The sequence below is a fragment of the Cololabis saira genome, chromosome 5 (assembly GCF_033807715.1).
Source record: "Cololabis saira isolate AMF1-May2022 chromosome 5, fColSai1.1, whole genome shotgun sequence".
Lineage (NCBI taxonomy): Eukaryota > Metazoa > Chordata > Actinopteri > Beloniformes > Belonidae > Cololabis > Cololabis saira.
In genome coordinates this window covers 20,155,549-20,167,573 of record NC_084591.1, presented here as the reverse complement: position 1 = coordinate 20,167,573, position 12,025 = coordinate 20,155,549, and the positions used below count along the sequence as shown (strand labels likewise).

At 44.5% G+C, this 12,025-nt stretch overlaps 1 protein-coding gene across 1 annotated transcript in view; it reads right to left on the bottom strand.

Moving 5' to 3' along the window:
- The window catches only part of fa2h (fatty acid 2-hydroxylase), a 42,518-nt gene extending 31,161 nt beyond the window's left edge, over window positions 1–11,357 (bottom strand). The window contains exon 1 of the mRNA XM_061721159.1: window positions 10,955–11,357. Within this exon, the coding sequence (XP_061577143.1) occupies window positions 10,955–11,251 (297 nt within the window). The 5' untranslated portion in view covers window positions 11,252–11,357. The remainder of the gene's footprint in view (window positions 1–10,954) is intronic.
- Window positions 11,358–12,025: the final 668 nt, after the last annotated feature.

The following is a 12,025-nucleotide window of genomic DNA, read 5'->3' as shown; positions in this document are numbered from 1 at the left end:
GGCTACAGAGGTCGTCTTGGATCTGGAGGTCCCAGGTTCAAAACCCAGAATGTCAACCAAGATGAACCACCTTGGACCCCTGAGCAAGGCCTTAACCGTAACTGCTCCCCGGATGAAATGTTTGTTCTCTGTAAGTCACTTTGCATCTGCTAAATGACAGTAGTAGTAATAACTCATTAACCAAATGGGTAACTAGTAGAGAGTCCATTAGTTCCTCTAACTGCTCATATGTGAGCAATACTGGGAACTGTTCCCAACAAATCTTGTGGGTTTATATCATCACCACCACTAAAAACAATACTCATGAGCTCAGATCTACTTGATATACAAATGAAGCCACTTTTCAAACATAGAAGCTAAAGTCATCTATAAATGACATTCAACAGAAAAAGAAAATCTTTCAAATAATTGAAAAAAAACCCGTGACCCTGCAAAGGATAAAGCGGGTATAGATAATGGATGGATGGATATTCTGCTAGTTGCTTACTCTGTTTTTAAAGCACACAAACAGGTGCAGGTGATCTTAGGTGATGTAAATGCGCTGAAACGAGCACCCGCCGGTATCATGACCTCAGGCTGGTATTGTGAAGTGTTTAGTGCTTGCGGCTACTTTTTCTGCTCGAGCAGTTTCACTTGTTCTGTTTTACATTTCCTATTGTAATGGAATATCTGTAATCAAATATGTCGGTGCCAAGTTTATGATCCTGCCGAAGGTTAAGGGTGGCGGGGCAATGTCGGGTCAGCACAGAGCTGGAGGCTGGAGTCCCCTCCACTCAGTGGGGTGGTGGTCCACAGCCGGCGGCCGCCTGTCGGCACACATCAGGGTGTGAGGTTTGGAAACCGTTTTCATACCATTCAGCAGGTATAGCAATTGCTCTAAATTTTGTAACCAGAGTCTGACGGGGAGATGGTTTTTGCACCAAATGCCCATATCAATGACAGCAAGCTTTTCTCCCCACAGACAAAACTTCAAACACTGAACTCCTTCAGGCTGTGTTTCACCACACCCCCCTCTTTCCCTGGGTGTGGCTACCTTGTCTATTTTTCCAGCACCTTCCAACTGTTTGTTTCTTTGGGAGAACACACCTCTGAGCACATGTGTGAACAAATCTCTCTTGTCCATAAGTACCTGTACTGTATAGACAAATACACAGTGCCACAAAGGCCTATTTGCTAGAAGAAAACACACTCTTTCTCTCTCTCCCTCTCTCTCTCTCTCTCTCTCTCTCTCTCTCTCTCTCTCTCTCTCTCTCTCTCTCTCTCTCTCTCTCTCTCTCTCTCTCTCTCTCTCTCTCGAAACTAATTATAACAATATGGAAAACTCCTGCACATTTTTATTTATGGATGAACCATCATTGGGCCTATTTACAGGGCAATTTAAAGGTTGTTGTTAAATCAGTCTTTTCATCGTTATCTCCTCCTAATCTCTCCACTCAACTTGCTGAACCTAAGAAATTGGGAAATCAAAACTATTGTATTTTCCGCACTATAAGGCGCACCGCATTATAAGGCGCACTAAATATATGGTAAAATACCGTACTATAGTGGCTGGGGTTGAGTTACGTATCTACCTGATGGAGCTGCGCTACAGGAAATGCTACAAAATCCTACGGCAAATGCAAAAAAAAAACAAGAAGAAAAGTACCGTATGTCAAACTTTATTAACAAAATAAAAACCAGCTTTGCTCCGTCTCGTCAAAGTCGCCATTATACGAGTCAGCGTCGCTGCTGTTGTCTTGAACGTCTGTGACGATTCCTGACGTTTTTAGCGCCATTACTTTGGCGACACCAACTACAGTAGCTACAATCCCCCTGACTACAGTAACAGAAATTACCGTAATGGTCATATATAAGGCACACTGCATTATAAGGCGCACTGCCGTTTTTTTGAGAAAATTAAAGGCTTTTAGGTGCGCCTTATATTGCGGAAAATACGGTACTGTTGGTTTTTGCTGTGCTTCTAAAAGCTAATTCTCATCAGCATTGATACAATCGTCTCAATTTGATAAAGAAACAACATAATACTCCGCTACCCACAGTTGGTATCTTTTTCATTTTTAATCATGTGCCAATCACAAAATCTTTTTGTCAGTTACCTACTTGAAAGTTTGAAATTCAAATTTACCTCTTGTCATTGAACGCAACAACAGAGGCCAAGAAAAAAGAAAAGTGCCACAATATAAATAAAATACAAATACATAAAATAACTCAATTTAAGAAACAACTGGTTTAACAGAGTCCAGTATGTTTGTAAATGTATAGGCATTTTTACGGTAAAACAGCATGTTGCTTTACTCGATGCTTCTTATACAGCAGCGACAACGGACACGTCCTGAAGTGAAGTGAGATCATTTTTTGTGTACGCTGGTACAGCAGTGTAATCAAACAAGAGTATTAGACAGCTTAAACCTTTAGAAAGTGAGTCTCAGCTACTTCTACCCACCACTGAAGGATTGATGTGAAGATAAATTAAGATGGTGATATGTGTTTATGTTGCAGTCAGAAAACTGGGACTCAGATCTATAAAATCCCTCATTTCATTTACACTCTAATCTTACAAAATGGCAAATATTGAGTACACAATGTCCTTTTTCGTCATTAATTATCATATCTGAATGAATTTGTGAGAAAAATTTGCATAAAGTTCAGTGTCTGGATAGCTGAATACTATCGTCATAAAAGACTGATGAAGCCATTAACGTTATTAATCTCAGGTGTTAATTGGGGGAAAAAAATGCCTCTCTCCTCCTGTGAGACCGCTCCCCACTTAGGCTGCACCTTCCCCACACGTCGACGCCAATCCTCTTCCACCATTCATCCATCCTCGCTGCACCTTGCCCTCTTTCTTTCCAGGTGTTGCCCCGGCGATGGGGGTGGGGGGGGCCACCTGAGGCCAGCACCTGAGCACTAATTGGAGAGTCTCTATGGCAGCATAGGTAAACAATATACCAAGCAATGCATCACCATGGTGATGAACTAGGAGTTGTAAAAGTGGTGGTTCACTTGTAAGGCTTCTTGGGAAAAGTTAATGAGGCAGGTATGTAGACTGCAGAAGGATCAAGGATGCAACGCTGGGGATCTGTTGCCTTGCCGTGGCTCGAGGTTAATAAGAAGCCTGTAGTCACCTGCAGAGGCAAGGTCTGCAATAAGAGTATCTAAATGTATGAAAGAAGCACAGTTTTCTCATTGTTCATGCTTAAAACAAAAAAAAACTCTTCTACAGAAATGTGGCAGCTAGCATTCATTATACTTGACTTGAAATACTAAAATTGTACCTTCGGTGCCCTCTGATAGAAACAACCCCAACCGTGAGGAGAGAGAGAGGGGAAGCCAGAGCCCAGATGGTGAAAGTCTGCATTCTTGGACTCACCATCTCACCGCTCGCCCTCCAGCATTCCTTCCACAACACTTATCAGCCCCCACCATCACGCTCAACTGTGATCAAATCTACCTTTTCCTGCACTCCTGTCAACTGTCTACAAGTGTGAACACTTCACATACTTTTTGAGAGTTACGTTTTATCTCATTTTAAGATACGACTCCTCTCTACGAGCTTCCTCTCTCCTCCATATGTTTAAATTCTGCTGAGCATTCCCACCCCGTCTCCATTGTCCATTCACATAGTCATTCATTGACATGCTCACTCACTGTGTGACCCCGCTCATTTCACAATACAGCTACTATCCTCAAGTTTAGGGCAATGAGACTGGATTATTCTGTACGTCAGCCGGTAACGTCCCCGTCCCTTGCCTGTGTCGGGACATTCCTGTAGCGACCAACCAGTGACGGGCCTGAACAACTTCTCACAACAGATGCAGTAAAAGTAAGGGTTGAGAAGGATGACAGGTAGCTAGAGCGGGTAGATGGTCTGAGGTGGCAGGATGGACTGACAGAGCAGAATCACAACAGCGGGATGTCATCCAAGCTGCGATCCACTGAGGCCACGTTTACACATAGCCGGGTATTTACAAAAACGGATATTTCCCCCTCTACGTTTTGAAAAATATCCTCGTTTACACGAACCCGCATGAATACGCTGTTAAGGTGCTATGAGCATCCAAACCTGCAGGGGGCAGCGTAACGAGAAGCATAAAGTCATGCTAGCCAATCAGAATCCTGGAAAAAAACGTCAACAAATCACATGTGTGAAGCCTGAATAATATGGTTCCGCGTTAAATCGACGGCGTAGCCTACGTACGGTGCGCGTCGCCGCGTAACCTACGCCGTAGGCTCTGCGTTGGTGTAACGCGGAACCACAAATCAGCCTTGACTGCCAGTTACTTCCAAGACGGAACGAGAGTCTTTCGTTTGGAGTGACAGAGAAGTGGAGTTACTTTTAAGTTTGACTTTAGAATATAAAACAGGTAAAATACAAGAAAATATTGACGGTGGCCAAACACATTGTAAACACAGGTCGCATAAATGACGCTGGTGACGTTTCTGTCTCATAATGTGACGTTCTGAAGCCTAAATCTCTGTTTCCCTCTGTTTACAAGCAAACGTGAAAACAGAGTTTTTGAAAATCTCCACTTTGGTCGGAGTTTTCAGAAATGATCGTTTTTGGTGACTTTGAGTTCCGTTTTCGTGTAAACGAACGGTCAAAACGCATGAAAACACCACCGTTTTTGCTCCGTGTAAACGGGGCTTGAGATGAGGAGGACAGGATGGGTAATCTGGAAGACTGCAGACGGACGAGGAAGGCCTGGATGGACGGAGCAGTGGACCTGATGGGATCTGTCTGGGATCCGTGGCTATCCAGTAGCTGGGCAGTACAGTCAAGAGAGCAGCGACAGGACAGGCATCTGGCAAAGGATGACAGGCCAGACCCAGTGATCCCAGCTGGGCCCTGATCAGCTGCAGGTGTGGGTACTCAGCCAAGCTCCCAGGACACGGCTGACACGATGAGTAAAGCCAAAACGTAACACAGAAACATGACAGTTTGGAAAGAAAAGGTGACATAAAGGCTGACGGGGGATGTGTCATGGATCTTTTTGAGCTGGGTGCTTCCCCGTCCTAGACAGAGGTCACTCAGCGGAGTCAGGCCCATCCTTGTGAGATAAATGGGAACAGAGCCAAGAGCAAACAAAGGTGTAGCTGTCGATGACATGTTTAAGGGGAAGACCAGTTCAGTCTTTGCTTAAACATCTACCAAGACGTATGCCAGTAGATGCCCTCTACTAGAAAATCTAACATGACTTTCCCCTTCAAGTCCCATTTAGCATCAAAGTGCTGTTTTTGCCCAGCACTTCAAAAGTCAAGTGAGGAATGTTGCTCCCTGTTCAGATTCTGAATATCTAACCGCCCTCCACTCGGGGGGGTAAGGCAGAAACAGTTTTATGATTGAAGATTGGGGTCAACATGAGTCCTTTTGAGCCAGGTAAAACTCACAAAGTGTCCTCTGTGACCAGCAGCAGAAAGTAAACACATGGAGAAGTGTAATAAAGTAGAAGCCGTTAGAACAGAACAGAGAAACCAAGTTGTGATGGGTGTCAGGGTTTGGGGACTGAATTGTGTTGAATAAAAGTACCCTAAAGCCGTTCACTTACGACTCAACAGAACAAATTCCTTAATTCATTTTCACTCTGAAACTTTCCAAACACGGTTGTGAAAAGAAGCAATCAACATCCATCACTGACCAGGTTCATTTGTTATCGGTGTAAACAGCATCTCTGTTTGGTTGTAAACGTCTCCCCAAGCACACCGTCCCCTCCCCACACCAACACACATCAACCTAAGCCAGGGCTGCAGATCTGGGACGGACTTTCAGTGTGGACCTTCCTCTTCGGTAGGAAGTATCAGCGCTGAGCAAGGAACCGGAGATTCATCCAAACTGACATTTAGAACCTATAACCGTGTAATCATGCTCATGTCAATTATTTTGGTCATGTCACTATTGAAATTTAATTTTGTTTGCAAGGGCTATAAGATATTTGATGTTTTGTAGATAGGAATGTTTGAAGCATTCACTTACAAAAGATAACAAGTTATTTATTTTCTACTGTTTAAGATCATGATTCTTTAAAACTAAAGTTTCACCTTTCATTGGTTTCATTTCAGATATTTTGTTTAGAGAGAGAAATAAAGAGATTTTTTGCAAGTGCTTTAATTGCAATAGTTGGCATTCAATAAATAACCTTAAATAGCTCATTTGTATTCATGTGTGTGTAACTTTACATGGGAGGGGTAATTCATTTTTTGTTTTTTTTGTTCGGGGGTATGCACATGCAAAATAACCGTTGATTACTGGTACTGTACTGTTGGGCAGGACTTTGGAGGAAATTAGGAAACTTGAGCAGTAGATCCTCCGCGTTTCACACATGATTTTAACTGCCGTTCGTGCTAACTGACTCTTGTTGCATTTCCTGTGTGATGCTGTCAGGGTGTCTTGGCATTTGACCATCTGAGTTGCTTGTTCAGAAGTTGTACAGCTCAGCTCCGGTGGAGCAGCCCCTCGTGACCCAGACCAGAGTGGAGGCCACTTCTCTTTCTGACTGACAACCTTTTGTACAACGTGCCTTCCCTCAAACAACAGAACTAGGGGGGGTGCATCCATATGAACTCTATGGACTTCACAATATTTGAGACAGACACACACACACACACACACACACACACACACACACACACACACACACACACACACACACACACACACACACACACACAAACAGCTGCTGAAATGTAAGTATGTCAGAGGCTCGTTGTCTGCGTCACCTCATTAAATGTGCAACCCCTGTGCATTTCTGAAATGTACACCCACTGTGTCTAATTTAAGGCGTACACTTTTCTAAATATCTAACATTATGCATCTTAAAGGAGCTTGAGGCCGGATTGTGGCAAGATTTATGAAAAAAATCCGTATACATTTTAAGTTTTCTAGTAATAATGTCAGATGAAGCGTTTCAAACCAAAAAGAATGAGCCCTCTAGTGTATCTCTCCGTTGCCTTGAACAGGCTGTGTGCTGCAAAATGTGCTGCAATTCGGTCCCGAATTTCCCGCGCTGGGCTGCGGATGTGACGTCACATGACGCTGCATGCACGTTCTCCCCGTTCTCCCGTGCCGGCTTCACTGTTGGCTGCAGTACCCCCAACGGTCATCGTGGTGAAGGGTGGCGCTAGAGAGTCTCATATCTTAAAAGGAGCCTCAAGCTCCTTTAATGGCTACCATTTCTTAATGATTATAATTTTGCTATAACCTCTGTGATTTACATTTATGTCGGCTCTATAACCAAAAGACAGCTAAAATCCTTTCAAAAAGCACAGAGTGAAAGATAATTCTATGATTTCTTCAGGCATCTAAAAATGCAGTTTAAAACCATCAAACTAATCATTAAGAACAAAGTTGTTGGTTTAATATTTGCAGTTAGAGCGTCCAAAGCTTTCCTTGACATGAGAGGGAAGGAAAGCTGCACCTGCAGGACAGCTGATGTCAAAAATGATATTTCATCAACTACGTCAGCGTCCAGGTTACTCAGTCACGCACAGAAAATCTGTCTCATGACTTCTGGTATTGGTGATGTGATGGATGATTAATCGTGCTAATAATTTCCCTTTCAGATATCGTCAGCATCAGCTCATTTGCATGAAGAAACAAAGTTTGACTGTGTGGACATTAAATAGATTTTTTTTTTTTTTAAATGAACTTATAGGTTTGGTTATGCTGTGACTTCATCGTCTCCTCCACCAAGGACGTCAGGCGGTTGGTAATATTTGTTTAGTAGTGCGTTTGTTAATCTAGTTGAAAGTTTACTCAAGGAGGGACATGAGCCAACAGAGAAGTAATTCAGGTTTGATGTATTTCACTACGTCTTCATTGACCTTTGGCAGTTGTTTCCAGCCTCAGGACGCCATTGATCTGATGTTGTTCCTCCACCGAGGTGAGGAAGAGGTGTGTGGTCAGGGCTGTGTGTCTATTTGTTCACAGGATCACATGAAACATCCAGAGCTGGACAAGTCACTGACCTCAGGGCTGAATCGAATCAAAAAGCAGTTAAATAAAAAATAAAAAAAGGGAGATATGAGATGCCATTACCTCACGTAGCGAGGTTGAATGTTACCATGTCAAGCTGGTCCAGTCCCCCACTTGTCACCTTTTGTTACAACACCCACAAGAACAGGCAATCTTTTAAAATAAAAGTGTTATAAAGCTTGCCTTTTGCACTGCTGATGTAAGAAACAGGAACCAGCAACGCTTCCAACTGCTAACGGCTTGTGAGAAAATGTGTAAGATGTGAATTAAAAGCAATAACTCTCACAAACTTCCTCCTAAATTATACGAACCAAAATGCTAATAGGTTTACACGTACAGATGATGTTCTTATCAGTGACTGATGTTTGCAAGGGTTTGTTCCTGTAACCGGCTAAACTTCCTGTACACAGATGCAGCCAGGACAGACTTGAGAGTGGGCAATCATGTAAATGTGTGCAGGGTGAGCACGAGATTTATGCAAACTCCTCAAACACACACACACACACACACACACACACACACACACACACACACACACACACACTTACAAAGGGCGTGGATTCCTCTCCCAGGCAGACATGGTAAGTTTCCGGTTTGCCACCAATTTGACCCCTCTGTGAAACCCCTCTGATAGGGACAAGACAAACCAGTTTCCCTCTCCATCCACCCATCTTCCTCCCTCTCTCCCTCACAATCTTTTGAATCCTTCATTAACACACCGGCCCGCCACACCCAACCCCCAAACCTGCAGGTCTACAATAGGGTGCGTTTCCACTAGCAGGAGTTCAGGGTAAATCTGCCGGACAGGAACCTAACAGGGCCGACCGTCTCATCAGCTTCAGCCGGCGTGTTTCCACTACACTGTAGCGCCACACAAAAACCTTTGACTGAAAAGATAGCGCCTCCAACCACAATACGCATTGTTTTCAGTTCGCAGTCGGCCAGCAGAAGAATGAAAACAAGAAGAAACATGTAAACCAATGCTACTTGTTTTTTTCTTAGCGATTGAGATTAAAAGAAACCCCCCCGCCGAACTTCTATTTTGGTGTAATATGACAGCAAGACCTGAACCGACTCGTCGGTCCATCCATCGTTTTTTTATGTACCTTAACTGCATCAAATGTATTCCTAGCAAACTGTCTCTGGTGCTTAAACGCTTAAATGATTTGTGGTCATGTGATCATGTAATTCCCTGCTTTTAGAAGACCCAATCAGCAGTGACCACCCACTAGGTAGGCCGAAAAATGGCCCTCTCCTACTACTCCTACTACTATTTGGCCCCGGTAGGTTCCTGAAGGCCACATTACAGGGCCATCCCTGGTAATGGAAACACATGCAAAACAGCCCGGCCCCAAAAATCCACCCGGAACTCCTGCGCTCGTCACCTGGGAGCCCCTCCCTGCTCCACCTAGGGATTTCACAACCACTTTTTTCACCACTTGCTCTTAATTCCCTCCCATATAATCACTACAGTCCAAGCACTGGAGGAGACGGAAAAAAACGGGGCAGGAAGACTTTTATTCCTTATGGATCACCAAAAACACACTCAAATATGTGTATCTTAGCGTTTGAGATTAAAAGAAACCCCCCCGCCGAACTTCTATATTGGTGTAATATGACAGCAAGACCTGAACCGACTCGTCGGTCCATCCATCGTTTTTTTATGTACCTTAACTGCATCAAACGTACTCCTAGCCAACTGTCTCTGGTGCTTAAACGCTTAAATGATTTGTGGTCATGTGATCATGTAATTCCCTGCTTTTAGAAGGTCAATCAGCAGTGACCACCCACTAGGTAGGCCTCTAGGCCGAAAAACGGCCCTCTCCTACTACAGGGCCGTTATTTGGCCCCAGTAGGTTCCTGAAGGCCACATTTCAGGGCCATCCCTGGTAATGGAAACACACGCAAAACAGCCCGGCCCCCAAAATCCACCCGGAACTCCCGCGCTCGTCACCTGGGAGCCCCTCCCTGCTCCACCTAGGGATTTCACAACCACTTTTTTCACCACTTGCTCTTAATTCCCTCCCATATAATCACTACAGTCCAAGCTCTGGAGGAGACGGAAAAAAACGGGGCAGGAAGACTTTTATACCTTATGGATCACCAAAAACACACTCAAATATGTGTATCCTTTCACTGAAATCATAAACAGCCAATAAACACATCTGAATCCAGCTGCACATAAAACCAGCTTCTCTGACATGTCAAACTCACTAGAAACCTCCAAGCAAGACACTGAAAGTCTCTTTTACATTACATTACATCAGTGGCGTCACCAGGGGATGGCCAAGGGTGGCCACGGCCCCCCCTACAAATTTGTTGGCCTCCCCACTGGCCACCCCTACGGAATAGTATTAGGGCCAGGCAGGAGAAAAATAAAAATAATATTTTAGAGGAGGAAGATTTTTTTTTCATTATGCACTTCGAGAAAAAAGTCGAAATGTCGAGAAAAAAGTCAAAATGTCGAGGAAAAAGTCGAAATGTAGATATTAATGTTGAAGTAGAATTTCGAGAAAAAAGATGAAATGTATTTTTTGTATTACTTTATTCTCGAAATTTCAACTTTATTCACAAAATTGTATTTCAACATTAATCTCAACATTTCGACTTTTTCTCGACATTTCGACTTTTTTCTCGAAGTGCACAATAAAAAAAAATCTTCCCCTCTCAAATATTTTTTCTCTTGCATGGCCCTAATACTCTTCTGTAATAAACCCAAGTATATCAGTAGGCGTTTTTTTTAAGTATTTCTGAGCCCTTATACTAAAACAGTATAATACAATCCTGTAATGACGGCTTTTAGTTTTGGTGTCCACCCCAAGAATTTAAGTGGCCCCATCTGGCCCCCCCTATGAAACATTCTTGGAGGCGCCCCTGCATTACATATTACATGATGAGGGAAGCTGTAGAACTTTGCAGAACAGATTTGTCTCTCTGTGAAGGCTGTTATCACTAATCTAAGCGTCTGAGGACCAGAAACTGTACCTGTGGCTCTCCGGCTCCGCTGTCCCTGTCCAGATCCCCGATGTAGTACTGCTCCATCCAGCGCCGCGCGTTCTCGGAGTGCCGGTGCGGCGGCCCCTCCATCTCCGCGGACACGTCCCTGCCGGCGCGGCCGCGGATCAGCGCCTCCCCGCCCGGGTGCATCCGCAGGAAGCCGGTCACGTCGTACACCCTGGAGCCCAGCAGCACCCAGCAGGACTCCCGGGTGCAGTGCAGGGCCACCTCCCTCTCCGAGAGGCCCCGGGGGGACGCGGACATCCTGGAGGTCGCGGGGTCCATGCTGAAGCTGAGAGAGGAGAGGAGCGCACACGCACCTCCTCCTGTCGACGGGGATGAAGTGACTTCTCTAGTTCACTACTGTTGGCTCCAGACGACCGATCGATTCCCAAGAGGACAGCGACCGGGGGGGCGGGGAGGCGGGGTTAGTGAGACTTTCTGTCCCAGGAAATAAGCTTAAAAAGCGCGTAGACCTAATGTCTGGGTTGTAAACTCATCTCAGGTAGATTTATTTGTTATATATCTGCAGTTTACAACACAATTGACAATCAAAGAGTTAGATAAGTGGTCTCACTTCTAGGGTCCCTGAACGCATCACCCCAGAGCCGCACTTGTTGCGCGGAGCGCGTCAGGTGAAAGCGCGTCTAATGCTGCGTTCCATTTACCTCGGAAGTCGGAACTCGGAAATGGGAATGACGTCACAGCCGAGTTATCAGTGTTCCAGTTACAAAGTAGGTAAACACGTTTGTAGTTCGCATATATACCACATGAAAAATGTAAATTACACTATACAAGCATATATTTGCCGAACAATACTTGTATACGACTGATTTAGTGTGACCAAAACTAGAATGAAGTGCTACGAATTATTACAGAGCTCTCTTCTACTGTTTACAACCGGGGCAGCCATCTTGGAATGTGAACTCGGGGGTGGCGAAGACTCTCCCACTTTCCCAGTGGGAAATCCCACTTCGAGGGGCGTTCCAGTTGAAAATTCTGACTGGGAACTAGGAAATCCCCACTTCCGAGGACAAATGGAACGCGGCATGAGTCCGC